Genomic DNA, 26111 nt, shown 5'->3' with positions numbered 1-26111 from the left:
TATATTTGAAGCGACATCTGACATATTAATATTCTGAAAATATTTGTCTCACAAACGTGACATGCATGTCATTTAGCATAACTGCTCATTTTCTTTACAGGGTTTTTTGCATAGGCTAATTTAATTGCATTCTGCGGGCAAGGCCAAGTTTGCATGGCCTTGCTTTGTCATTGCAAATATATTCATGGCGGTTTTTGTCTGTTGTTATTATGTAGTTACCGGATTGTTGCTATTTTTCATCCTTTTCATGACATGTCTGATTCTGATTGCTATAGCACACCTGTCCTCAGCAGCCCTATTTGATCTATCATTTGTTTGGGACAAAGTTTAATACCAAAGTTGTTTTGTTCAAATCCCTTACCCTTAATATAACCAATGCCGATTTTTGCCTTAGCAAGCACCATTAAATATACATTTATACAACATGCTGTTGTAAAGAGATGAAATGTCTATTTCAAAAAAAGTCATTTTATGTTGGCACACAGTAATGCTGAAAAAAACAAGGTAGTATATAAAATATATATGGTGACTTTATATTCATAATATCCGCCTCAAGGTTAGATGGAGGACGCTATGTAAAATAAAAGCATGAATAATTTACTTAAAAATGCATCTCTAGCGCTTTTTAAAAGTAAATTCAAGCTTGCAGAGGTGATACAATGTTGGCTTGGCATAAAGACGTCTTTACTAAACATGTTCATGTCTTTAAACCAAAAGGTTATCAGTATAAGGAGGTAGAACTGATCTGCCATTCAAGATCAACCTTTCACCTCTCGGCATAGCGCCAGGAGAACAGGTGTGACTCTTTCCCACAGGACATGCTGGGACTCAGAGCTCAGTACCAGTCAATGCTAGTGTCTAACTGATTCCAGTATCGTGACCTTTGATTGCCACCACAGGACAGTATGAATAAACTAATATGTCTATACAGTAGCACTCACTTACACAGGAAAAATGGTAAATACAATAAAAATTTCAGAGAAAGAAGTATTGTAACATATACATTTTTAATAGCGATAACAATAACTATAACTGTACAAATATCGTTTTAAAAATTGTTCTAAATGAAAGAGAATAATGCTTCAACAACATAAACAAATGCCTTTTGTGGATCAAACTTTACTTTACTTTACTTGTGTTGGGCGATATGCCCCATTTAGAGATTGTCCTATTGTCAGCCTGTGAGATCGCAGATACACAATAGTATCGGGGGGCGGGGCAGTAGTTTACTCATTAATTAATTTGTTTGTTAATTTTTACTTATTTATGACAAGTCACTTGATTGGTGGCTATAAAAAGAAGCAAGGGGAACACTGTTATGACCGCAACCTTCTTAAAACTGTCCAGGCGCTCTAAAATTTCCTGCCTACCAGGGAGTGGAAACAACAAACTCGCTGGTTTTAACCCTCTGCGCGCCTAACAAGCTTGCGTATTACAAGTTCAGGTGCTAGAAGAGTCCATGCTGCGCGCATTCAGGTCCAAGCAAAACTCCAAGACACGCGGATTGAGTCAACGTGCGTACGAGAAGGAATCCGCCCGCATTACAAGCTCTCTCACGCAAAGTGAACCCCACAAACCCTCTCATGCGAGGAATAGGATGGAATGCGCATGTTAATGTGTAACTATGATGATGATAATAACTATCGCCAACTATCGTCATAAAAGCCCGCTATTAGCGATATGTCTGATGATCGTCGATACACGATATGTCTATCGGAACAACCCTACTTCACTTCAGGTAGACTTTCACATATAATCAATAGCAACGAGTCCTTTTAGAGTAGTTTTATTTTCTGATAACAAGCAAAATAAATGGCAACTAAATTACCTTTGTTTAGATATCACTGAGCTAACGTTACTGTAAAATTAATGTATACCATGTTAGCTACAAATCCTTCAATTCTTGCATAGCTGCCAAACCTCTCTTCACAGCAGTGATCCATGCTCAATGTTTCCCTTCATCTTTAGAAAACCAAAACATTTTATTTTTGACATTTTTGTGCGTTTCCCAAAAGCAACTATGGTCGCAAGTTCTGTCGTTACCAATAGAGTTCAATGGTAACAACGACCGTAGTTAGCTAACGATGCTTTTGGGAAATGCATCCCAGGTTAGTGACTAAACTAACCTCTGGAACAAAAACCTTGTCAAAAATAAAATGTTTTGGTTTTCTACAGATGAGTGGAGACAGTAACGACGTAAATTGCTGCTGCATCAGCAAAGTACGATGCATAGTTGGAGAAACTAACTACATAGTCAAGAATGTTTCCCGAAAATGTAACTTTGTTGCACATTCATCATTTGAACCATGTTGGTTCAACAACATAGTTGATGATGTCACATGGGAGGTGGAGTACTAATTAATCTGTTAAAATCTATTTAATGTCGATTATTGCTGTAAATAACGTACTGTATATTGCATCGGACGACTGATTTTGTTATCGTGATTTAGTTATCTGTTGTTTATTTTCAAGATATTTAATTCCTGTGCAAGTTCCCTCTTATGTCACTCCTCCCAGGGATTCCCCAGGATCTTAAAGGGGGGGGTTTAATGGTATTTCAAGCATTCTGACTTATTAACACAGTTATAGAGTTGTTTCCTCATGCTAAACGTAGGCAAAGTGTCAAAAATGCAGTTGGGCGTGTTTCAGAGTATTTCTGTGCCGAATGCACTTCGCCATGGTTCGTACAAGTTTCGGCTAATTTTTTTCGATTACGGTTCTAACGGACGTTTCAGGGGTTTTCGATACGTATCACTTCTTTATATGGGCTTCCGCCGGAAAACTTCCCCCGGAAAACCCCGCCCAGCCGTCAGTCAGCGGGAGACGCTAGAGCTTGCTAACAGCTTATCACGCCACTCAGCTTTGTTTAATTTCAAAAGTCAACAATGGCACAACAAGAAGTGTGTTTTTGGATGTAAGGAGAAGACATCCAGCCTCATGGAAACAATGGATATAGTTTATTATCCGGATTAGCAGCGGAGTTTTGCGTGTGTGTTTGATGCGGTGGATTTTCAGAACCGGGTCATGACGAGTTACACGTGGTAAGTAAGACTTCTGTCTTATGTTGGAAATAGGCGCGTGTATATTATATAAATGACACAAACATGTAGTGAATCATACGTTATAAGTGTTGTATAGTGTTGCATGACTCGTACTCACTCCTCCCGTGTTATAACTCCTCCTTCTTCATTTTTTCGTACGTTATCGGAAAGATTCGTTAAAGCTAATATTTCTTTTATTAATCTGATTAAACTAAAGACTCTTCAGAGATAAAAAGGATGTCATACTACTCTATAGGTACTCCAGATTGATATCAGAAATGCAGAAACAGCGTGTGTTACGTGAGCTTTAAAGCTAGCAGCCCTGTTTACAAACTAAAAAACAAAATGGAATTTGTATATATTTAAAATGGATATAGATGTCATTTGCTTAATTTGTTCAAAAGCATGATCAATGTAATTCTACATATTATAACAAGGAACTATGCTTCTATCCACAGGTGAAGAGCTGTCATTCAAACCACACAAGTTTGCGATCGCTGAATTTTGTCAGGAACGACAAAACTTTCGACCGTAGTTAACGATGCTTTTGGGAAACGCACCCCTGACTAATAAACACATATAGACCGGAAGTTAGTGCGCATGTAACCGTCTATAATAATATATGGGGTGTAACGAGATTAGGGATGCACCGAATATTCGGCAACCGAAATTATTAGGCTGAAAATTATTCGGCCTTCAGCCTTCATTTTATTCTGCTTCGCCCAAGTAAACATATGGTTTTAAACATTAATTTTTAGAGTGATACCATACGTTTATATGTACGAGCAAGCTGGCAATATGTATGCTTTGCATGCCAGCGACAAACGCGCCGTAACTCAGCCTTCAAGGAGTTCTGGCTTTTGCGGTCAGATTTTGGAGGAAAGATGTTCAGCATTAAAAACGTAAAGCAACAGCAGGCCATCTACTTCCATTTTTGTGACTGTAACACTGCAGCACACAAGTTTAGAAATCACATAACGTTATAGTTATCATCCGTGTATGGACGCTAATATAGTTATAGTTATCTTTATTAATAGTTATCTTCATAATGCATCTTAAAATGCTTCTGATAAGCAGATTCTAAACTGCTCCAGGGCTCCCTTGTAAAAGAGATTTGAATATCTCAATGGGACATCACCTGGTAAAATAAAGGGTAAATAAAAATAAATAAAAAAACACATTCTAGCATACTGGTTTGACAATTACACTTGTATCTGCTGTTCTGTCTAATAATTTTTGGATGGTCATAAATTGTGCATGATTTGCATGCTTTAGTTTTCCATTCCACAAACCAGGAAACACAGGAGTATTGAGAATCCTACAAGATGAGAAGCTAAAATCAATGCAAATCTAGTATAGAACTAAAATATTGCAAATGCATACAAAAGCAGGTGCAATATTGAGGTGGAAAATCAATGTTCTTTCAGAATAAAAAAAAAAACAAGATTATCGTTGTCAGATGATTCCTTACAAACTTATTTATGAATCAATGAACTCATTTTATGGCTATTTCATGGTAGCGTCTGACCTGAATTTTTGTGGTTCATTTGAAAAGCCAAAATGCTTTTGCGGGTGTTCACAACTTAAATCTTTTATGTAGTATTGGAATGGTTTGTCTCTTAAAAGTCATACTTTAAACTCCATAACTTAAATATAAAGTAAAGAACAGAATATGTAGATGTTTTAAATGGTAAAAATGTCTTGCTAACCTTTTAAGTTGTATAACATAAATTCTGAAGATAATAACTATTCTGATGTTCTCTGAAAACAGACATCATTTTAGACAAATAAACACAGAATCATCCATTAGTAGAGCAATTTTACTTTGAATCTTCAAAGTACATGCAGCATTTCAGAGATTGCATTCAGCCACATAAACAAGCCACAAAGGCAGCTGTCTTTTGTATTGCTTTTATTATAAATTGTTAGCCTGGGTGCCAGCCCATCTTAGCCCCGCCCACAAGATTTTGTAAACGGGAAGATGGGTCTGGGGTTTCTGCGTTGAGGAGCTACTATTTTAGGACAAATGCTGGTCGAACCAATCAAATTGTCAGGGCGGGCTTTATACGATGATGGACAGATAATCAACAGTAACGTAATGAACCACGTCACCAAAGAGCGCGTGTGTTGAATGGCTGCCGCTGTAGAGTTCAGATGTGTGGATTCTGACATTGAGTCTGTACTAAAAGATATCGACAGAGCATTGATTTTAAAAGAGGAACAGAGAAACGCGAGCAGGGCATTTGTTGATGTCCTATTTGGCAAAAGTTGGTCGCAACTGAAATGGCTAACGTTATCACGGCGATGCAACTCAGCGTGCACGACGAGATGGATATAATTAGCGGTCGGTGCCAGCTTCTTTTCGGAAGCCCGGAATCGTGGTTGCTAAATAAGTGGAGGGGACATGCTAGGCTCCAATATTTTCAAGCAAACGTAATGGCTATCGCCGTGGATGAAGTTCACCTAACGTACAAATGGTAAGAGATAGTCTTACTCTATGACTTAGTAAATACTTCATGTTGTGATATAAACGAAATGTTGTAAACATAAGGTGTTGATGTACATTCGCTAACTCGGTATAATCACAATGTTAGTGTCATTGTAGCGAATAACTACCAGTTCGGTCAGGCTGCAAAGACGTAATTTCAACATACGTTACACACTCGGTTGCTCTGATTGGTCGTAGGTCTATCCAATTGAGTGCAGAGGCATTTTTCGGTTGAGACACGCCTCATAATTATAGCTCAATGGAGCGGTATCAGACTCAAATTCTGACTAGAATTGAGTATGGCAACGTCAGGCTAATAAATTGTTCATTAAGCTGTTAATTTCATATTCAACAAAACATGCTTTGTCTTTATTCATGTAACACTCTTATTAAATAATATTTAAGGATTGATTACACCCAAGGATGTGTGTCACGCTGCAGACTAGCTAACCAACAAAAGCAGTTTACATTTATGCATCTGAGAGACAGTTTTATCCAAAGTGACACGGTGCACTAGTTCCTATACAGTTGATCAATTCATGGGCCTCCTTGGAATTAAACATATGAATATGGCATTGCATGTTTTGCCAGTAAAGCTACAGAATCATTTTGAGAAACAGAATCAAAAACATATCGCCTGAGGGAATTTTATTTTGGCAGGCTCTGTGTTTCAGACACTTATCCATTGTGGACATCGAGCTTGCAAAATTTTGTTCTCTGAAAATAAATCATATTTCCTAAAAAATCTAAATCATCTTCAGGTGGTGGATCTTCCTAGCCCCTAAGCTGTGAAATGACCTTCCCAGCAATGTTCGAGATTCATACACACTCGATCAGTTTAAGTCCAAACTAAAGAACCATCTCTTTAACCAAGCATTCACATAATTCAGCTCCTAAACATACTTATGCCGCAATAGTTAGCCTGACCCGCAACCAAGCACAGACGGGGGAGTTATGATAATGTCGCTCTTGTCTACATCACCAATCCCAGGAAGTAAACTGTTGCCTACAATCCATGTGTTTGTTGTAGTCCAAGAAAAGAGATTGACATTGGAGATGATAACTCGCATCATCGTTTACTTTGGGGTATGGACCCGTTGCATATTGTTAACATGTACTAATACACACTTGCACACCAAAGGAACTTTTAAAACGTGAATCGGACAATAGGTGCTCTTTAAGACATAAACTACTATGTTTTTCAAGGATAATCCGGGCATTTTGAGATAGTTTTGTGTAAATATGTCTGTACAAGTGCAAAAAAACTTTTGTACACACAAAACTTTTCAAACAGCATTTAAATAGCGCATTGACATCTGTTTCATGCCTTCATTTATTAAATATTTAAATTGGCGTGGCCTCAAAACACATGCAAATTATAAACTTTTGTGACGGTGCCTCACTGGCCCGAGCATCATTTATGCTGGCCACAGGCCATTGGCTATCCTTACTATTATGTGATAGAAGGTGGATAGTGAATAAGTTGTAGTTTTTGTGCAAAATCAGTGTAGCGGTGAAGTGAATTTGTCACTTAACAAGTGGTTAGTTTTAGTTAGTTAGCAGTGGTTTATTATTATAAACTATGATCAGTAGAAAGTAACTAGAAAAGAGTGCATAATTTAGTGTCAAGATTAGTGCCAAGAATTACAATTAATTATGCTATTTCAAGCTGGGGTTACAGATGTACCGGTATTGAAGCTAATGTCCTCTGTTCTCTCACAGTCTGTTGACTAGAGGCCTCAGGGTTCAGCGAGTCACTCGGTTGAGAGAATTGCTTCTAGTTGAAAAAAAAAACAGCAGTTTTACAAGATAAAATCTAAATTAAATTTTGAAATTGCCTTACAAGGTTCCATTTCGACTGAAAACTAACTTCGATATGGGTTTTCGGTCTTAAATGAAAAAAAAAACTTCAAAGAAAAAATCTAAGAGACTCACAAAGTATCCTAGCATAAAATATAATAGATTTTTTATCCAGTCACCCACACCCCAGAAAAAAAATGTGTATCTTTTTGAGCCACACTGTTCCCCTGAAGGCAGATGACAGTCTCGCACAGCAGCGCAAATAAAAGGCTAACAATAAAGTGTGGATAAAAAGGCATGTAGCAAGAAAAAGTTAAAGGCAAAAGCATGTTTACCTACCAGTTCGAGAAAAGTGTTCTCCAGCGATTTGTACTCAGGAGAGCTCTTGTTGAAAAGATTTTCCGAAAACATCATATTAGTCACACTTAAACTAAAAAAGACCACTAACTCTTTTGCCTGGTTAGAAGAAGCCATCACAGAAGGAGTGGTAACAAAGTCTAGAGGAGGAGCCGAGGATTGTTCATGTTCATCTGTCTCTGAGGAGAACCCACTCCCAGATTCCCGAATCTCCTCTTCCTTATCAGACTGTCCAACATCCTCTTTTATGTCTGTGTCATTTTTTCTAACAACTTCACGTTGGGAAGGTAAAACAGTCCAGAGTGGCTGTCCGTCTTTATCCAGGAAATTCTCAGGGGTCACATGTGAAATGAGTTCTTCGGTGGGCATTAGTCTTGAGGGATTTGCTACAGGAAGAGTTGGAGTAATAAGTTCTGAAGGAGGCTGTATGTGGTCACCCAGAGAGCCTGACTCTGGGCTTTCTATTGGATTGGAAGTGTATGAGTGAAAACCTTTGGCAGGAGTCCCTTTAAGTTCTGTGTTTCCAATCGTGTCATCTTCTTGAAAGAAAGCACCTTCAGGACGCTCAGTGGGTGTAAGGAATGCCACAATTGATGATGTTGCCTCTGCTGGAGAGGCCTCCGGTGTCATATCAATATCCATTTCAGGGCGACTTGAAGTAGATGCTTTTGCCACTTCAAGAGAACCGAAGTCCAGGGATGCAGCTGTGGCAGCAATTTCATTTCCAACATCCACTTGGACTTCAGCCATTTCTAATAAGTAATCCTCTGTTGTGGTTCTTGGAGATCCTTGAAAAGAAAGAACCAGTTATATAGAGTGTCTTTGTAATTTCACATTTATAGATGCTTTTCAATTAATTCTCACATTCGTAGCCTGTCTACTTTAGGTTATAAATTTAAAGCAGATTTTCTTTTGAAGCTAATACTTTTGTACAATGACTTTCTACAGATTTGAAAGATGTACCTCCTGTCCCTAAAGTGCCTTTAGTGATGAGATTTTCCTCAAGTTTAGGGCTGCTTATTAGCTCTCTGGCTGTCTGAGGTGTTATTGTCGCCATTGTGGTCACATTGGACAATGTATTGAGTACTTTCGGTATAATGCCACTTGTTGTTCCCTCATTCAAGTTTACTTGAGTCCTATCATTCCCTAGATCTCCAAAGGAGGTGGTTGTACTTCCAAAAGTTGCTTCAGAGGTTACTTCTGTAGATGGGGTACTAATTTCCCCAGGTAATTTGGCTGGAGTATTGGATCCAGTGTTCTGCTGCTCCTCTTCTACTGCTGAGTCTACAGACAACAGATAGGGTTAGATATTTGTATTCCGCATAGAGCCTTCGTATTGATCTTGTGTACCTGGATCAAAAGTTAGGGAAAGCATGTCCACAGGAAGCGACGTGGCTACGCTTAGTGCTGTTGCCACCATGTCCTTTAGCACTTCCATTGTGTCAGATTCATCAGCTGACCTTGCATCCCCTGCGACTCTCATGCCATCAGTCTCAAACACTACAGCAAAGTGCACTGCTACACCTCCAGCTCTGTTCAGTGTGATAAAGGGAATTATATGAGCTGTCACATTGACATGCTCACAATTATATATAAAAATCTGCCTTGCATATACAAAAGAAAAAAAATTACACTCCTTTTATTTTTTGGCTGAACTCTTCCTGTAATCAGGGATGTGCACAGACATTTTGAGGGGCAGGGGCTCAAGTGAACTAAAGGGCACCTTTCATAATTATGGATATTTTTTTCTTTTTTTTTTAAACAAAAAGTATATATATTAACACAATTCTGACTTCCTTTTTAAAAAAAATTATTGAAAAAGTTAATTAATTTTATCTTCCTCAAACTCACGCAATTGTTTAATTTTCAAAAGATGTCTACAAAATAATCAGTTCACACAGACACCTCCTTAGTAGTCTAGGTTTATAGAGCAGCAAAGGAAGCCATTACACAATGTGCATGTTTTGAAAACATTAAATTACACATTAATTACAAATTTGTTAAAATGCTAAAAAAAGTTGTGACTGCTGAGTTAGCGCTACATGCCAATAAATGCTGTATCATATGCTAGCGTTTAGCTGATTAGTTGTTAGTTGTTACTCAAAATGTATTTTTGTCTGATAAGGGCTCAAAATATAAGGTCTGTTTACTAATGTGAGCTTTTGGCATGAGCCTCAGAGCAGAGCAAGCAGAGCAGAGCTCAACATTATTATTCATGACCATTTCAAATAGGGCAAAAATAGACCATTTAATTAAAATGACAAATTCTAGGGTTGTAAATCAGGGCCGGAGTGGGACTCATTTTCAGCCCTGGAGTTTCATGCCTTAGACCGGCCCACTTTAGTTCACGACTGACTATTAAAATAATATCTTTAAACCCTCAGTAGTATAAGTCTGCAGTAGTGCACTGTTCTCTGCAGCCTTGCAATTCACTGTATTTTTCAAATATATAATTTCATATTCCGTGGAAATGCAGTAAACAATTATAATTTTTGCCATAATTATGCAGCCCTACCATAAGACCATAATATTACTAAAGTAAACTTATTCAAAAACTAAAGGAAACAAATGTGTTTGTATTTTCCTCTATATTTCTATTTCTAAAAAATGGTGAGTCTTGAGATTAACTGTTGGGTTGATAACGTTTGGAAACCCCTGATATACAATACACAAGCAAGATTTATCAAGTATGCATTGGAAACAAATGGAAATAATCTGTATCTTTTTTTTAGTACTTAGATCATTTAGTACTTACGTTATCTATTGCTAAATAACGTAGGCCTACATTGTGTTAAAAAAAAGAAAACATCATGGATATACTTTTGAAACTAATGAGTTTTTCATCAAATAGATTTTTGTTCCTCTTGCAATAAACGATGAATAATGACTATTCATAGAGAATTCATCTATGACTTGGATAAAAAAAATACGTTTAGAGGCCAGCCCGTTTGTATTAAGACGCGCTCAAGTTCATTTAAAATATAATAGACGCGCGGCCGGCAAGGGCACTCAAAAGACGCGCTCAAGTTTATTTAAAATATAGACGTGCGGCCAGCAAGCGCACTCAAAAGACGCGGTCAAGTTTATTTAAAATATAATAGACGCGCGGCCGGCAAGCGCACTCAAAAGACGCGCTCAAGTTTATTTAAAATATAATAGACGCGCGGCCGGCAAGCGCACTCAAAAGACGCGCTCAAGTTTATTTAAAATATAGACGTGCGGCCGGCAAGCGCACTCAAAAGACGCGGTCAAGTTTATTTAAAATATAATAGACGTGCGGCCGGCAAGCGCACTCAAAAGACGCGCTCAAGTTTATTTAAAATATAGACGTGCGGCCGGCAAGCGCACTCAAAAGACGCGGTCAAGTTTATTTAAAATATAATAGACGCGCGGCCGGCAAGCGCACTCAAAAGACGCGCTCAAGTTTATTTTAAATATAGACGCGCGGCCGGCAAGCGCACTCAATATAGACGCGTCTGAAACAAAACTCGTGTTCAAGTAAGCGCTTTGAAAACCAGAAGACAGCGGCACGTCCTGCGTTTCCCATGCGTTTTAGATGTCAATGCACCCTAATTCAAGAATTCTTCCAATAAGTGGTCGGGACTCGGGACACAATCAACTTGTGCATAAAGCGGCGGGGACATCGCTCACCCGCAAATACGCGTCATCCCGGTGGCATGACAACACCGGCCCTCGTGGCCAAAAAAAACAGACTGGCCCACCGGGAATCCTCCCGGTTCTCCCTATGGCCAATCCGGGCCTGTTGTAAATAGACATGTAAAACGTTTCTGGATAAATTTTGCACTTAATAAAGCAACATACCTTCTATGTAATTGTCAAAGAACAATTTAACATATTATGGCACCTTTAATCTTAGGTTTCATATTTATTAGGGTTCAGAAACAACAAATATAGATTAGGCCTATTTTATTTGTATTTTATATTTTACTTTTTTGTGATGTCAGTGAAAATTCAGACTGGGCAAGTAAAATACTGAACCATCAGATTTCTTCCCAATCTACTCCAGCACTCCAGTATAACACATTATACTTATTTAACAGACATTGCAAAAAACGCAAACAAAAAAGCTTACTACTGCAGTTAGCAATTATTTTTTTGTTTGTGCTTTTATTATTTTATGAGCAGTCTGTTTAAACTACATACACTATACTGTTACAAGTTTGTAACCCTTCAGCTTAATATGGGATTGCCATGGAAAACAATGTCCCTGAATCGTTATGTGTAACAACGTGTCCCATATTTTGTGCATAAAACTGTTAATATAAGAATGCTTTCTTCCTCACACATTTACCGGTCGCCTGCCTGCATAATCATGCACATGATCGCGTCTCGTATTCAGCTTTGGCGCTTGAAGCGCGAATGATGCAGCACGAGTGTAGACAAGCCAATCATAAAGCGAAGTACGTTAGAGAGGCGGGACTAAGGAAAGGTAAAGCCAATCATATTAGCGATGTGAATTTTGAAGGCGGGACTTATCTGTTAACCGTTTGTGTGCCACAAATAGCGCTATTTTTCTTTATATAAGCGTTTAAATCTCATTTAAATGATTCATGAATAAATTCATGTTAAATTAAATAAGTAACAAGTAAAAAACACAAGAAACAGACAGACATTGTTATATGAATAAAGATCTTTTTTTTTTTAAAAGCTCCCCAGAAAAAAAGGGCACTTTCTCTCCAGGAATAAAAAGGGCAGGTGCTCAAGCCCCCTTTGATGTCTATGTGTGCACGTGCCTGCCTGTAATGATTTTAATTTACACCACAGATGTTCTTTCATAAAGCATTAGGAACAATGTTTATAGTGAAGCCGAACACAATTGTACAGTAATTGGAACACAAGTGTTCAGAATACAATTTGCCATTTTTTAACCGCTTACTCCAAAATACAGCTGTGAAAAAATTACCCATCCAAAAATGCAATTTTCAAGTTCAATAGACTGAAGACTTTATCTGAGTGAATCCCACAGTTCCACTATAAACTCACCGAAATCCCAGCACTCGAATGCCTTTAAACCCAGGAAGCTTGTCAAAAACATGCAGCATCTGTATGTTTGAAATAAAATTGATGTACTGTATTATTAGCGCATAAAGAAAACGTATACATCCATTATCACATAATTCAGTTGTCAACATACACCAGTTTATGGATTACCAGACATGTTGGTATATAAATTACTTGACTTAGGAGGTGTGCACACCAAAGCTTTTAAAAGTGGCTAAAAACGGCAGGCGGATGCCAAGTGCCAGCTTTTTTCAGCTGAGCGCTTGGGTTGCTATGATACTTCTGCTTTGTTTATTAGTCTTTAAATCAGGGCTCTCCAATCTTTTTGTGAGCAAGGGATGAAATGGATACAAAATCTGGAGGGCTAATTTTTTGATAGTCTACTCAAAACTTTTTTGTTGTACTTGTTGATTTTATTTTACTCGTTGATATGTTTTATCATTGTTTAAAATGTTACCATATATAAAAGAAGCAAAGCTAATATAAATATATGTAATAAATAAATATTAGGGCTGGAAAGACACGTCAACGTAGTCGATTACGTAATTACGTCGATTTGCCGTAAATGTTTTGATGTGTCGCACTGTTTACATTTTGAAATGAAGGTGGTTTCAGCTACGACCGGGTGATACACGGGTTATACAAAACAGCCAGAACGCGATCAAAAGGTTGGGAATACTTTAAGCAGAGACCAAATAAAATACTGTGTAAAACTGAAATGGCACACCACAGCAGCACATCTGTGCATGAACATCTTACAAGAAAACATCCTCGGGCTCTCCGACCTCAAAATGACGAGACGGCTGATGTTACATTTATTATTTGTTGGTGAATTATATGTATAAAAAATTATTAGACTATTCGATTAATCGAAAAAATCGATAGATTAATCGGTTGAAAAAATAGTCGATAGTTGCAGCTCTAATAAATATTAACTACTTTCCCGCCATTGACAAGTTAACTCGTCAATTAGGAGAAAACATTTGCATGAAAAAAAATGTGTTCCTGATGAGTTTTTTTGGTAATCTGTAATACCGCGATTATCCACTAGATACCCAATTTATAAAAAAAACTAAAGCAAATTTTTATTTTATTTTACGTGTATGTTTGGTAACCGTTCTGAATCGGATCTCTTACAAAATTCCTTCACAAAAATGCAGTTATTTCAGCTTTTTGCTAAATTCTTTGTATTTTTGAAGAAAATACCCATATTTAAGAGTTTATAAACAGAGAAAAAAAATGAAGATACTGTAGGGTGAAAAATTTTTCCGTTTTGTTTGGTTTTTGTTTGTTTGAAAGCAGAGCATATTTGTATGTTTATATATTTTTTAGATAAAAATTTTCTTGGAAGGCATTTAGGAAACTTTTGTGAAACTCACAAAAAATGTTGGCAGCCAACTTTTCAAAAAAGGCTGGCAGGGAATGAGTTAAAATTGGGGCTATTCGTAGACCACTGCTTTAAATGATGTGCCAGTTGATTGTTGTGATGTTTATCCCGCCCCTCCTCCACTGAATGGATGGCCAAGTGAGAAGGGACATTAAAAAGCTAATCTTTCATCCAAAGTTGGACAAAACCGCCAGCTGCTGGATTTTTTTGAAAAGAGCAGTGCTTCCATTAAAAACAATTAAACACATACATGGGCCGCCAGCATAAACGCCTTGGTGTGCATGCACGCTTACATGTTATTACTGACTTATTCATATAAATTATTGTTTAACCATTTTATTGTTGCACATAGTTTCCCCTAACCTGCTCGTGAAGATTGTTAGTAAGGTCTTCATATTGAGGATTGCCCAGATCATTCAGTAGTACACTGTAGACGGGGTCTACTATAGTCACACTAAACTCGACAACGTGCTCCACCAGCCTCTGAGTGACAACATCTGGTGCTCCAGTTTCCTATCAAATCAGAGACTAGTCAATTTATTTGCTTCAAACTTCATCAGTATGGTAAGTGCACATTCTAAAGCGCGAGAGGTTGTAGCCGTACCCTGTCAGATTCTGTGATGAAAGGCTCAGCGGGACTCTTTGAACCTAACATATGAAAAGTCATCAATCAGTCACATTTTTATAACATCAACCGATATTTTTCCATTCGAGTGGTGGGGACTTACATTTCTCTCCTGGTGCAGGTGTGAGAGCCCTGAAAATAATTGAAAACGTGTTGAGAACAGATGAATCAATTCAGGAATGATAAATGCAATAAAATTTCTTTGTCCCCGATAAGCGGGTTGTTTGCATGTAAGGCCGGGTATGTTTGTGTGGCTCTAACACCCAAGCGTAATATGTCTGGGCACAGATCCCTCTTATTAAAGTGGATCAGGTCATAGAGCAATGCTTAGCTAGGCCACTAAATATGAGCAAACTTTGTTTTTCAAAGGAGAGGCTGAGATTTTCTCATTTCCCATTAGTCAGGTGACCTCATTTTGAACGTTCTGGGGTTAAGGCCTTAAATGAAGATAGTAAATTGCATACCAATAATACTGAGGGAAAGAAGCTAGTGTATCATCTTCAGGATTCTTACCTCTCCTGTTCAGATTGAGCATTCACTCTCTGTAAGTTAAATAAATCTATTTAAAATTGCATAAATAAAAATGTATTTAATTTTAAATACATTAAATAATAATTTGCGGCACATTTGTATATACTCACACTGGCTACCATGTCAAGATGCTCCTGTGTGCTACTAAAATTCCTGGCCAAATCTTCCATGCAAAGCGAGTCTCTCTGACAGGCGTACACCCACTGTTGGTACTCCGTGGTGTCAGGAACTCTGTCAAGAAAGATCCGGAAAGCCTCCCACACGGCTTCTTGACAAACTGATAAATATCATGAGAACTATTTAGGGCATGCCACAAACCTGCTCGAATATTACTTAAAAATGACCACAGACCAAGTAATGTATATTAAAACATGTCAAGATATTTAAATGAATTGCATGCACTCTGTTGTTTACATTTAATTCATCTTTTAACGTGAATGTCAACGGTAAGCTTTGCATCTAGCTTAAAGGAATATTCAATTTTCTTAAAAGAAAAATCCAGATAATTTACTCACCACCATGTCATCCAAAATGTTGATGTCTTTCTTTGTTCAGTCGAGAAGAACATTGCAGGATTTTTCTCATTTTAATGGACTTTAATAGAGCCCAACATTTAATACTTAACTCAACACTTAACAGTTTTTTTCAACTGAGTTTCAATGGACTATAAACAATCCCAAACGAGGCATAAGGGTCTTACCTAGCAAAACGATTGTCATTTTTGACAATAAAAATGACAAATATACACTTTTAAAGCACAACTTCTCGTCATTTAGATCCGGTCGTGATGCGCCAGCTGACCCCACGCAATACGTCATGACGTCAAGAGGTCACAGAGGACGAACGCGAAACTCTGCCCCAGTGTATACAAGTGTGTTGAAAGAGGACCGTTCCGACGTTGTTGTATATCAACTGATACTAATATCTTTGTGGCAGTTTATTGTTTAAAATGGTCCGCAAATGTGCGTTTTATATATGTAACACGTGACCTCCCTAAGTCACTACGCATTTACGTTAGGTCGCGCTGGACTGGACCTAGACGAAAAGTTGTTGTTTAAAAGAGCATATTTTTATTTTTCTTGTCAAAAATGACAATCATTTTGCTAGATAAGACCCTTATGCCTCGTTTGGGATCGTTTATAGACCTTTGAAACTCTGCTGAAAAAAACTGTTAAGTGTTGAGTTAAGTATTAAATGTTGGGCTCTATTAAAGTCCATTAAAATGAGAAAAATCCTGCAATGTTTTCCTCAAAAAACCTAATTTCTTCTCGACTGAACAAAGAAAGACATCAACATTTTGGATGAAATGGTGGTGAGTAAATTATCTGGATTTTTCTTTTAAGAAAATGGAATATTCCTTTAACCATTAACTGGTTATATTTAAGAAAATATATAAATGAATCAACCAAAATACATCGTTTCACACAAAAATAGTGCTATCTGTATTCAAAATAATGCTCTAGTTCTGGTTGAAATGTACCTTCTTTTAATTTACCTAAAGTTGAGAATTTGCATATAAAGAGCCCCTATTTTCCTTTTCATGATTTGACAGTCTGTGATTTTGCTTTAGCGTCATCATCTCCAAGTGAAATCTCTTTTCTTGGACTACAATGAATGTAAGGATTGAAGGCAACAGTTTACTTCCGTAATGAGTCGATGTGGACCAGATGCACATTAGCATACTGAAATTGGACTTGTTTCTGACTCACAGCCTTTAGCCTATGTTTTCATATTTAAAAAGTTTGCTACTGATTATTTAAACCATGATTCAAACCCGAGTTTTGAGCAATGTAATGTTGCTTGTTGTTTGTCGTTTTTACGATAAAAACTGCAGACATGTTTTTTGTTTTAGTATCCTATGTGTTATGTTCTGCTCAAGCTGCGCTGGCAAAGTTCATCGATTAGCTTAGTCATGTGCATTTCCTGGATTGTATTGATAAGGTATTGAAGATCATATAATCTGCTGTAGGGAGCTGATCTTCCAAACATGGACACATTTACGTCACATGCTTGAGGTATTTGGACAATCACGATGCACTGGATATCTGGCCAATCGGAGCACGCTGCACTTTTTAAAACGATGAGCTTTGTACAAATCAACACGCTTCAGAAAAGCAGGGCATAGAGAAGCAACAATAATGTTCGGTATAGGGGTGAGCGATAAACCGGTTGATATGATAAACCGTTAGAAATTTGTCAACCGGTAGAGATTTTGAAATATCGTCTCTATCGAGGTTACACGCCTACGTCACATTTGTACATGTATTTAAGCACCGCAGTTTTAAAACAAGTGATTTTAAGACATTGAAACACAAACAACAGTGCTATACGCGCGCTGTTTCTGGGTGAGAGGAGCGCGCAAGTTGTGCATCAGCTGCCGATTAGGCGCGTGAGGATTTTTTGACGCTTAAATGCACACATGCGTGTAAATTCTCATAAACACGACCATTTAGGTCTTAAGTAAACGCATGTGTAACAGTATTGGGTCCGGACTTTGGTCTTAAAGGGGAAGTTACCTAATTTTGCTTCTGTCTGTCACTCATGTTAATCAAATAGCATTGAGAGAAAATCGCTCACTGATCTTAAACTAAATTACTTTTCTACTATACTATACGGTGATACATATCATTATCATGATATAAAATAAATCCTATCGAGTTACAAGATTTTGATCATAATGAGTTTTTTTAACCATCAAATACATGAACACATTGCATTACACCAAATACACAAAATGGCGTTCTTTTTAGCAACGTCATAGGGGTAGAGGTCTACACGGGTCCAAAAATTCCTACCTGAACCCGATTGGACCCGTAAATGTGCTACACTGAACCGACCCGGACCCCGTCTGTTGTTTTGAAAGCTGGACCCAGAACCGACCCGGACCTGTCTATTATTTAAAAGTTTAGTCTTCTCCCTCCTTGTACCTGAATGTGTGATGCACAATCCTTATTTCCAAGAAAGTTCCATCCATGTTATTCCTCTCTTGACGATTGAAATGTTTAATGCTTATTCCAAAGTCCACTTTACAGTCATGGTGATAATAACGCAGTTTTACATTTGTTGTGTATCGGGTGAACTTGCTTAATAATGTTTGCCCATTTGGATTATAATAACGATTACTCGTTCAGTGCAATATGCTGCTTTCGTTAGCTTTACTTCTTTGCTATCATCTCTGTGCTCTTTGAGCAGAGTCGCGGAAACTTTAGATATAACAGCAAGATGGTCAATTTATAATATTATTATCAAAATTAGAGAAGTCAGTGCAAAATGTGCGGTACGGCGGAATAGGTCCCGCCTTCTAAATAAAAGAGCCAATAGATGGATTTCAGTCATGTGACCTTTTACGTCATGCTGCCATCTTGAGGACCTACCAAGTACCAGGGCTATTGACAAGCATTGGCTACCTTGCTACGATTTACGGATTTCTTATCTTTTACTGTCTATGATTCTTACGGATACAGTAAAGGGCTACGAAAGACAACATGTCGCATCTCGACTGTCATGAAAATAAACGCTACTTTAAAAAAATATATCTTGGTTAGGGTGTGATGCCTACTCGATCCCTGATGCGTTCTTCCAGCCGCTGTCCGCTGCTACCGAACTACCACTATTTTTACAACATAAGAAGGCGCGACACAACATAAAACTTTGCTCGAAGTATCACCTGGATCTCTACACATGAACGCGAGCATTGAGAACATTGTTTGTGTACACAGAGTTTACTAAAAAGAAAGGTTTTCAACAACTGACTTTGGCTGTTATGGTGTCCGCTCGTCATCTCTGCCAGACGTAAATAATCGATTTCCGAATGCGAATGAATGAATCTCATATGAGGCTCCTTTTTCAACTAGAAGGTGAATATTGTTTTTCACTTGCGACAAAACAACGAATTATCCGTGCATTTTTATGGAACTATGCTTTAGGAGATATCAATCTTTACTCTCCTCCCTCCTTACGTCGCCATTGGAGATCGATACATCTTGATTGGGAAGAAGGTGGCGAGCGGACGCCAAATCATCCAAAGTCAGTTGATCCAAACCTTCTTTTTAGTTAACTCTGTGTTCACAATGTTCTCAATGCTCGAGTTTACGTGTAGAGACACAGGCAATACTTCAAGCAAAATATCATGTTGTGTTGAGCCTTCTTAGTGTGGTTAAAATAGCTCACAGCATATTGAAGGCATAGCTTCTAGTTCTTTTGCAACCACTTCAGGTCCTCAAAAAGGCGGAAGACAAGTGAGTGACGTCAGCTGATATTCATGTATTGTCAAAGGTAAAGTCATTGCGTCTCACTGCAGAAGCTCCTGATTGGTAGCCAGAGAAACATTAAAAGAGCACATGCGCGTTAGCTGCTTGGTTGGAGCAACCAAATATAAACTTTTTAACGCAATTTTAGCGTCATAGAAAAAATGTATGCGACAGTTCATCTAAGTTTTTGTTGCTGTTTTTGAAATATTTTTTTAAATGTGAGTGTGTGTTCTCCGAGTCCAATCGACCTCAGGTATTACCCACAATGTTAAACAGACCCGGGACCCGAAGTAATAGATTAAGACCCGACCCGGACCCGGCTGATCATTTAAAATATAAACCCGTACGGGTACCGGGTTGGGTCCCGGGTCTTCGGGTCTCGGGTCTTCCGTGTAGACCTCTACATAGGGGCTCTCTAAAGGAATATTGGCTAAATTCTGATATGGCGGCACGTCAATAACTTCCGATCTCATTGGTTCTTGCTTCGCTAGTTGTTGAGCGTTTCGACAATAACATAGGCTACCGCACTATTTGAATTTACATTGCTGATCTGTTACTTTGCTGACATTATGACACAAAGTATTGAGCGCTAAAAAGCAAAAAAAACATAATTTTTTCCTCAAATGAATTATTTTGCTTTAGGGGACCGAAGAGAGGAGTCTTGGGTTATTTTATTGATGAATGTATGGGCTTATGTAAGCTTCAAAACTCTGACCACCACTTCATGCCATTACAATAAATTGTGCAGGATTGTATTTAATAACTTGATAACTCTGTGTTTAACTAAAGAAAATAGGTCATGTACAGATCTGTGAATAAATTATGAGAGAACATCTGTAATTAATTTGTTATTTTCAGGTGAACTAGTCCTTATACAGCCATTAAAAATAAGTTCAAGTGAAAATCGTTGAACACGTTGTGAATGCATTAAACCAGGTTCACAGGAATTGTTTTGGTTTTTCGGTCTTTTCCTCATTTACATCGATCTGTGGATACTTCAAAGAGAAATATTTACAAAATGACTTGACACAAAGAACAAAGCCTGTTTCTACTGTATATAAACTACTTCAATCCATACTTGGTCATCGGCCATTTTTCTTATTTTTTGACTTTGCTTCATCCTTCTTTTCTCAGAAGGCTTACACAACTTGGAGGTTAATTATGATTTATGAGTATCTAAGGTGTAGTAGCCAAATTTGGTGCTGATGCTTAATGCTACAGTAAGTCCCTTGTGGAGGTTAGGGTGGATATTGTCCTACCTCTCAGTTTGTAGTAGGCTTTATGGCTGCTGATGACCTCCGCCATGCTTTCCTTTGGGCACAATTTCACCCCTGTACTAAACGTCGCTGATCTCTTTGCTCGATAACTGTCTTGAGTAAATGAAACTCCGGCATCTGGCAGGTGTTTGATAGCCCGTGGGGTCTCCAGAAAGTGCCTGTACTTCACATTCCTGATCCCAAGAATCCAGTCATCTGCACTGAGTTCTGCTAATGTGAAAACAACAGTATGTGTATGTGTTACCGAAGGACAGTACATGAACAGTATATAATACTAGTCAGACACTATTCGAAGTCTGTGATTAGTATGCTGAATGAACATTTAATAGGATAGGGCTCCTTAAGTGAAGCAGTCGGTTATAACACCATCCATGCAGATGTTAAGCACATTCGCCAGATAAGATTTGTAAAGGTCAACTCTGTAGTTTTTGTCTAATTGCTGTTATGCAATGTTTTTGATCTTTTCAATTAAAGACATGAAACTGAGTGAAGAAGTCATTAAGATTGCTTGAAGGCTATTCATAGGTTGCATAGAAATGCCAAGGTAAGACCCTGAATGACGCATTCTTGGAGTCAGCCCATTTATAAATTTAGATTACAAGATGGCCTTAACTGTTATCTAATGACTTTGTCAGAGTCATTGAGTTAACCAGCGCTTGATGTCATTAAGAGCCTTACACCTGATGTTTTACTGGTACCTGTCTATTTACAGACTTGTAAGGTTTAGACCGCAAGACATTAAAATGGAAACAAAATTTGCTTCATTAACCTCAGATCATATTATGTTGACCAAATGCAGTGCAAAAGGACAATAATGAATGTAATTATCCACTGGTAAATGAAGCATAAGACAATCATGCAGTTAATAGTTCATATCAAAATCCATTTTGAATGTTTTTTTATGTCAAATGAAAGCAGTTTGGCATAGTTTCATATCTTGTCTTTTCAGTAGTTATAGCTCAATCATTTTGTCTTTACTATTGTTACATTTTTGCATTTGGCAGATACTTTTATCAAAAAGTATGTACATTTCCTAAGATTCAAACCCGCTACAATGGCATCATTGGTACCATGTTTTCTGGTTGAGCTACATTACAAACAACAGATTTATAATGAAAGAAGGCCGGGTCATGATGTTATGCAACGAAATTAAGGTGGTAAACATCAGATTTAGCTAAATGTTTTGAAAATGGAGCATTGTTTGACCAGCTTGTAAACTTCAGAGAGCTTCTTAAAGCATTAAGCTTAGCTCAGCCTTGGGCTCCCTTGGACTTCAGTGTACCTCACTAGAATTTACATATTATTATAAGCTTAGTTGTAGACATATTAGCATTAACAATATAAACGTTGTTATTGTATAAACTAAAGTACAGTGAAGGATAAATGCATGTCTTTGAAGTCGAATTATAACTAGAGTCAATTGAGTCTTGCTTAATAACTTGAATGATGAGATTAGTCAAAGTAGTGTACTTTTTTTGAAAGTAAAAAAAAAAATTCATACTCAATCTCATTTGGTTCAAAACTTGACTGTATATCTTCTGTGGAATACAGAAAGGCAGAATGTTACACGCTATCGCTGCGTCTGAAACCGCCTACTTCCATACTACATACTTTAGGTAAAAAGCAGTAGGCAAGGCGAGTCTTAAGTAGGGATGCACCGATATGGAACTTTTGGCTCATACCGATAACTCTTTATATTTGGGGGCCGATAACCGATATCTATAGGCCGATAAATATTCATATTATTTTTACAATGAAAAACTCGCAGACCGCGGACATCTTGTCTTTGTGCTAGACTAGCATACTCTTCTTAAGCCCGCAACACGTGTCATCTTCGTGCTATGTCACAGAAAGCACCAATCAAAACTCCACATGGCCAGCAATGAGCAAGTGAAGTGGTTCGACAAACCAAAATATTCCATAATTTATCTGCTTTCATTTATCGGCTTAATTTTGCTATCAGACTGATAACCGATAATATTAAAAATAAGCAGTTATCGTCCGATAACGATATGTCGGCCGATATATCGTGCATCCCTAGTTTTAAGGTGCGTTCACACCAGCCGCGATAGAGGCGGCAAAAACGCGCTAATCACGCGTAGTTGGACGCTTGAACATTTTGAGTTTATGCGCTTCATTCACGTTCGAAATTCTAGTCATTCGAGATATTCACGCGAAAATTTGCATCATGGGAGGGGCTTCTGCAACTCTGCTGAGACTCCGCTCGTTTCCTGTTATCATATCCCTAATACAGCAAGGTCCTGATTGGTTAACGCGGGGCAGAAATCCGCCGAAGTTCAGATTTTTACAACTTGTGCATTTCCCGCAACAACGCTCAATTCGCGCCTTCCGAGTCATTCGTGCCGCGCCTACCGCGCATACCGCTCCGCAGGATGCCTAATTGCGTCTTTGCATTGACTTAACATGTAAATCTTCACTTGCCGCCTCAACCGCATCTGGTGTAAATGCCCAGTTATGCCCCAAATTCATAGTATTCGAAACACAGTAGGCGAAAAGTAGCAAGATCTCACGTGATGTATCAACATGGCAGATGTATATGTTAGAATTTCAGACTTATCTCAAAATTTTATCAATTTATTCGTGTCCATGGCACAAAATTAAGCTTTTCGTGCAAGTGTCTTTTTTGTGACACTAGCACGAATTTCCATAAATAGTTTTTTTATGTGCGTTGCACGACTTTCTTTTCAGTTTCATTTTATGTATTGTTTTTTTCCTATTTTCTTACTATTTTCACTTGGGGTTGGTGTTAGAATCACTTTCTGTTACATTTTTAGACATCCTAACCCAAACCTTAACTCTAACCCCAACTCCAGGCGAGAATAGTTTTAAAAGCGGAAGAAAAACATGTAGAAACCAATACATAAAAGTACATTCGTGTCATGGACACGAATAAATTGATCAAATTTTGCGTGACTATAACACGACTTTCCGTGAGATCATGTTGCAGAATTTAATTACATTATTCATATTCATACTATATAGCATAGCACCTACTGTTTTAACTGTTGATTTTATCTAATTCAGTACCTACTGTCACAGTATGCGATTTCAGATGTGGCTTAAGAGATTTACTCACCATTTTATTTCATTGCATTTTCATAGAATGGAAGTAAATGGAGATTGAGGCTATCATTCTGCCACCTTTTCTTTTGAAAGATGTTTTAGAGGAACGTAAGCATGAGAAAACTAAACACATCTTTTATTTTTGGATGAACTATTACTTAATTGTGTAGATGTTGTGCATAGATGAAAATAACTTTTGTGTATTATCTAAAGCAGATTTTCCTTCATTATAGCATAGCTACAGTAGTCACCAACACGTGTTTTAAACACTGATCTGCTCACCAGGTCCATAACATGCATGACCAGAACGTTGCTGGGTTTTGGATCAACCAGCAAATAGCCAACCATCCTCAATTATTTAGTTTTGTTGATACCAACAAATCAAAATTGTAACTGTAAGTCTCTTATTAAAAATGTAGCGAAAATTTAGGCCAGTCAAATCCTATAGATTTATGCAAATGATTATATGGCTAATGATGTTCGATTTGCAACATTTCCACCGCTGTTGTAATTTATCTGTCACTTTGTCAGATTAAATCGGGTTTCCAGTCTAATTATTCTGAAGGCACCTTGGCCTTGTGCCACTTGTGTACCTATTAGTTTGAGATGTTTGTAATGAAAGACAGTGAGCTGATCGCTCCGAGATCCAAAGATCTCAATTATCGCGTGTGTCTTTTTTTGGGTCTGCCATTAATAAATTGCCAGCTGAAGAGCCAGTGATACACAGGTTATGTGACTCATTAGCAAGGATAAACCTGGGTTGATCATCTGTTCTTTTCAGATCCGAATGTTTGCTGAGCACATGTGCAGTCATGAAGGGCAAAAATCCTAATTGAGCCATGCTTCAAAAAATGAGAGGCCCTGCAGCAAAACTACAAGCCGGAAGAGATTAACGTTCCACACGGCCATAAACAGAATGGCTTTTGTTTTTCTCTGCTAATGAATGAAGCCTCTGAACGCCGGAGCCAAACAAGAGGCATTTGAAACCTGCATGACACATTTCTCAAACATGTTTACCGTTCCGACATATCGAAAATCAAAGGGCAAATGGCGTTTTTCGTAGCAAATGTTTATAAAAGAATTTATGAGGCTTCTATAGTTTACGAAATTTCTTTGTCTTTACAAATTGACTTCTAAAATATTTAAATAGTCTTTTAGATGCCAAAACACCTGCTGTGTTGTAGAAAATACTATAGTATAAGACACACAAAGTAGAGTGCACTAAAACCATAGCGTAGCATTTGAACAGATGCATTTAAACACTGGCTTACCTTTGATTCTGGTGGCTTGCAGGGTAAACAACACCAGAATGAGCAGTGATCCTGTTTTCAATGGCATGTTGCAGTAGATCAAGTCCTTTTGGATGTACAGTTGCTCATTTGGAAAGAAAAGAAAGTTGTCCACATTGATTTATCGCACATCCAAAGTTTCAATAGTTAATTTCCAACGACTGTGTGTCCAGATCTCCATGAAAGAAATTGTGTGTGGGCACTAATTTAGGAGATATTCCTTACAGATAGTGCAAACTTTTGGCTTCACGGGATTCCTTGTGACAGCGGTGGTTGGTCCCTGTGGATGTTAGTAAACCTAAGTGTACGGAAATGGTATTCGGCATGTAAGGGGTGGGGTGATAAGGTTAAAAATGCTGCTTGTTTTTCTAAACTAATCTCTTTACCTCTCACTGACACTTAATCCCCGTAGGCCCACGTGGTCAACTATCCTCATCCTGTTAGTAGCCTTCTGGACCTTCATCTGTTAGCAGGGCACCTCCACTAGACCAGCGAACCAGCTCTCATTCTCTGTCTTCCAAGTCCGCTCACTGCCTAACTCACGGTCTGGCCCACTCAACAAAAGTTTTTCAGTCCACTGCCAGATTTTTGTGGCTGCCAAGCAGCAACACTGTACTCTACTCCCCCTGTTCGGGACAGCAGGCTCTGCCCTTTCTCTGATCATGGGGCCAGATCTGTACACTGCGTGAGTGTTGTTGTACCCTTGTGGTGCGTAATGGTCCCTAGCCCTACAGCCTGAGCTGGGAAGAGGATTACTCACTGCCTGCTTATTAAATTTCACAGCCATAAATAAGTCTCGAAAGCTCAAATCTAGACTTTCAACAGCGCTGGACTGAACAGTATGTGCTGAACTTCCAACCCTTAAGAGATAATGAGAACAGGCTGGTAGCGCTTTGTAACTTGCCCTAAAACACAAAGTGATCAAAATGTGTATTATTTTTACCAATTTAGCATTTTGAA

The 26111-nt window shown here is 38.1% G+C and overlaps 1 protein-coding gene across 3 annotated transcripts in view; it reads right to left on the bottom strand.

Moving 5' to 3' along the window:
* Positions 1–25785, bottom strand: part of LOC141362572 (interphotoreceptor matrix proteoglycan 1-like) — a 36449-nt gene extending 10664 nt beyond the window's left edge. For 2 of the 3 annotated variants that reach the window (XM_073864844.1, XM_073864843.1), the window contains exons 1-12: positions 25134–25785; positions 20761–20988; positions 15362–15528; positions 15234–15262; positions 14824–14852; positions 14700–14743; positions 14459–14608; positions 12691–12749; positions 9037–9218; positions 8650–8970; positions 7669–8474; positions 7217–7306 (exon numbers count right to left, since the gene is read on the bottom strand). In XM_073864844.1, coding sequence (XP_073720945.1) covers positions 7217–7306; positions 7669–8474; positions 8650–8970; positions 9037–9218; positions 12691–12749; positions 14459–14608; positions 14700–14743; positions 14824–14852; positions 15234–15262; positions 15362–15528; positions 20761–20988; positions 25134–25200 — 2172 coding nt within the window. In that variant the 5' untranslated portion in view covers positions 25201–25785. The remainder of the gene's footprint in view (positions 1–7216; positions 7307–7668; positions 8475–8649; positions 8971–9036; positions 9219–12690; positions 12750–14458; positions 14609–14699; positions 14744–14823; positions 14853–15233; positions 15263–15361; positions 15529–20760; positions 20989–25133) is intronic. The other variant, XM_073864842.1, reaches the window with a different exon arrangement.
* Between the last annotated feature and the right edge of the window lie 326 nt (positions 25786–26111).

This window comes from Misgurnus anguillicaudatus, unplaced genomic scaffold, assembly GCF_027580225.2.
Source record: "Misgurnus anguillicaudatus unplaced genomic scaffold, ASM2758022v2 HiC_scaffold_28, whole genome shotgun sequence".
Classification (NCBI taxonomy): Eukaryota; Metazoa; Chordata; class Actinopteri; order Cypriniformes; family Cobitidae; genus Misgurnus; species Misgurnus anguillicaudatus.
The sequence above is the reverse complement of the archived record's forward strand: the minus strand, read 5'-3'. Positions and strand labels throughout refer to the sequence as shown.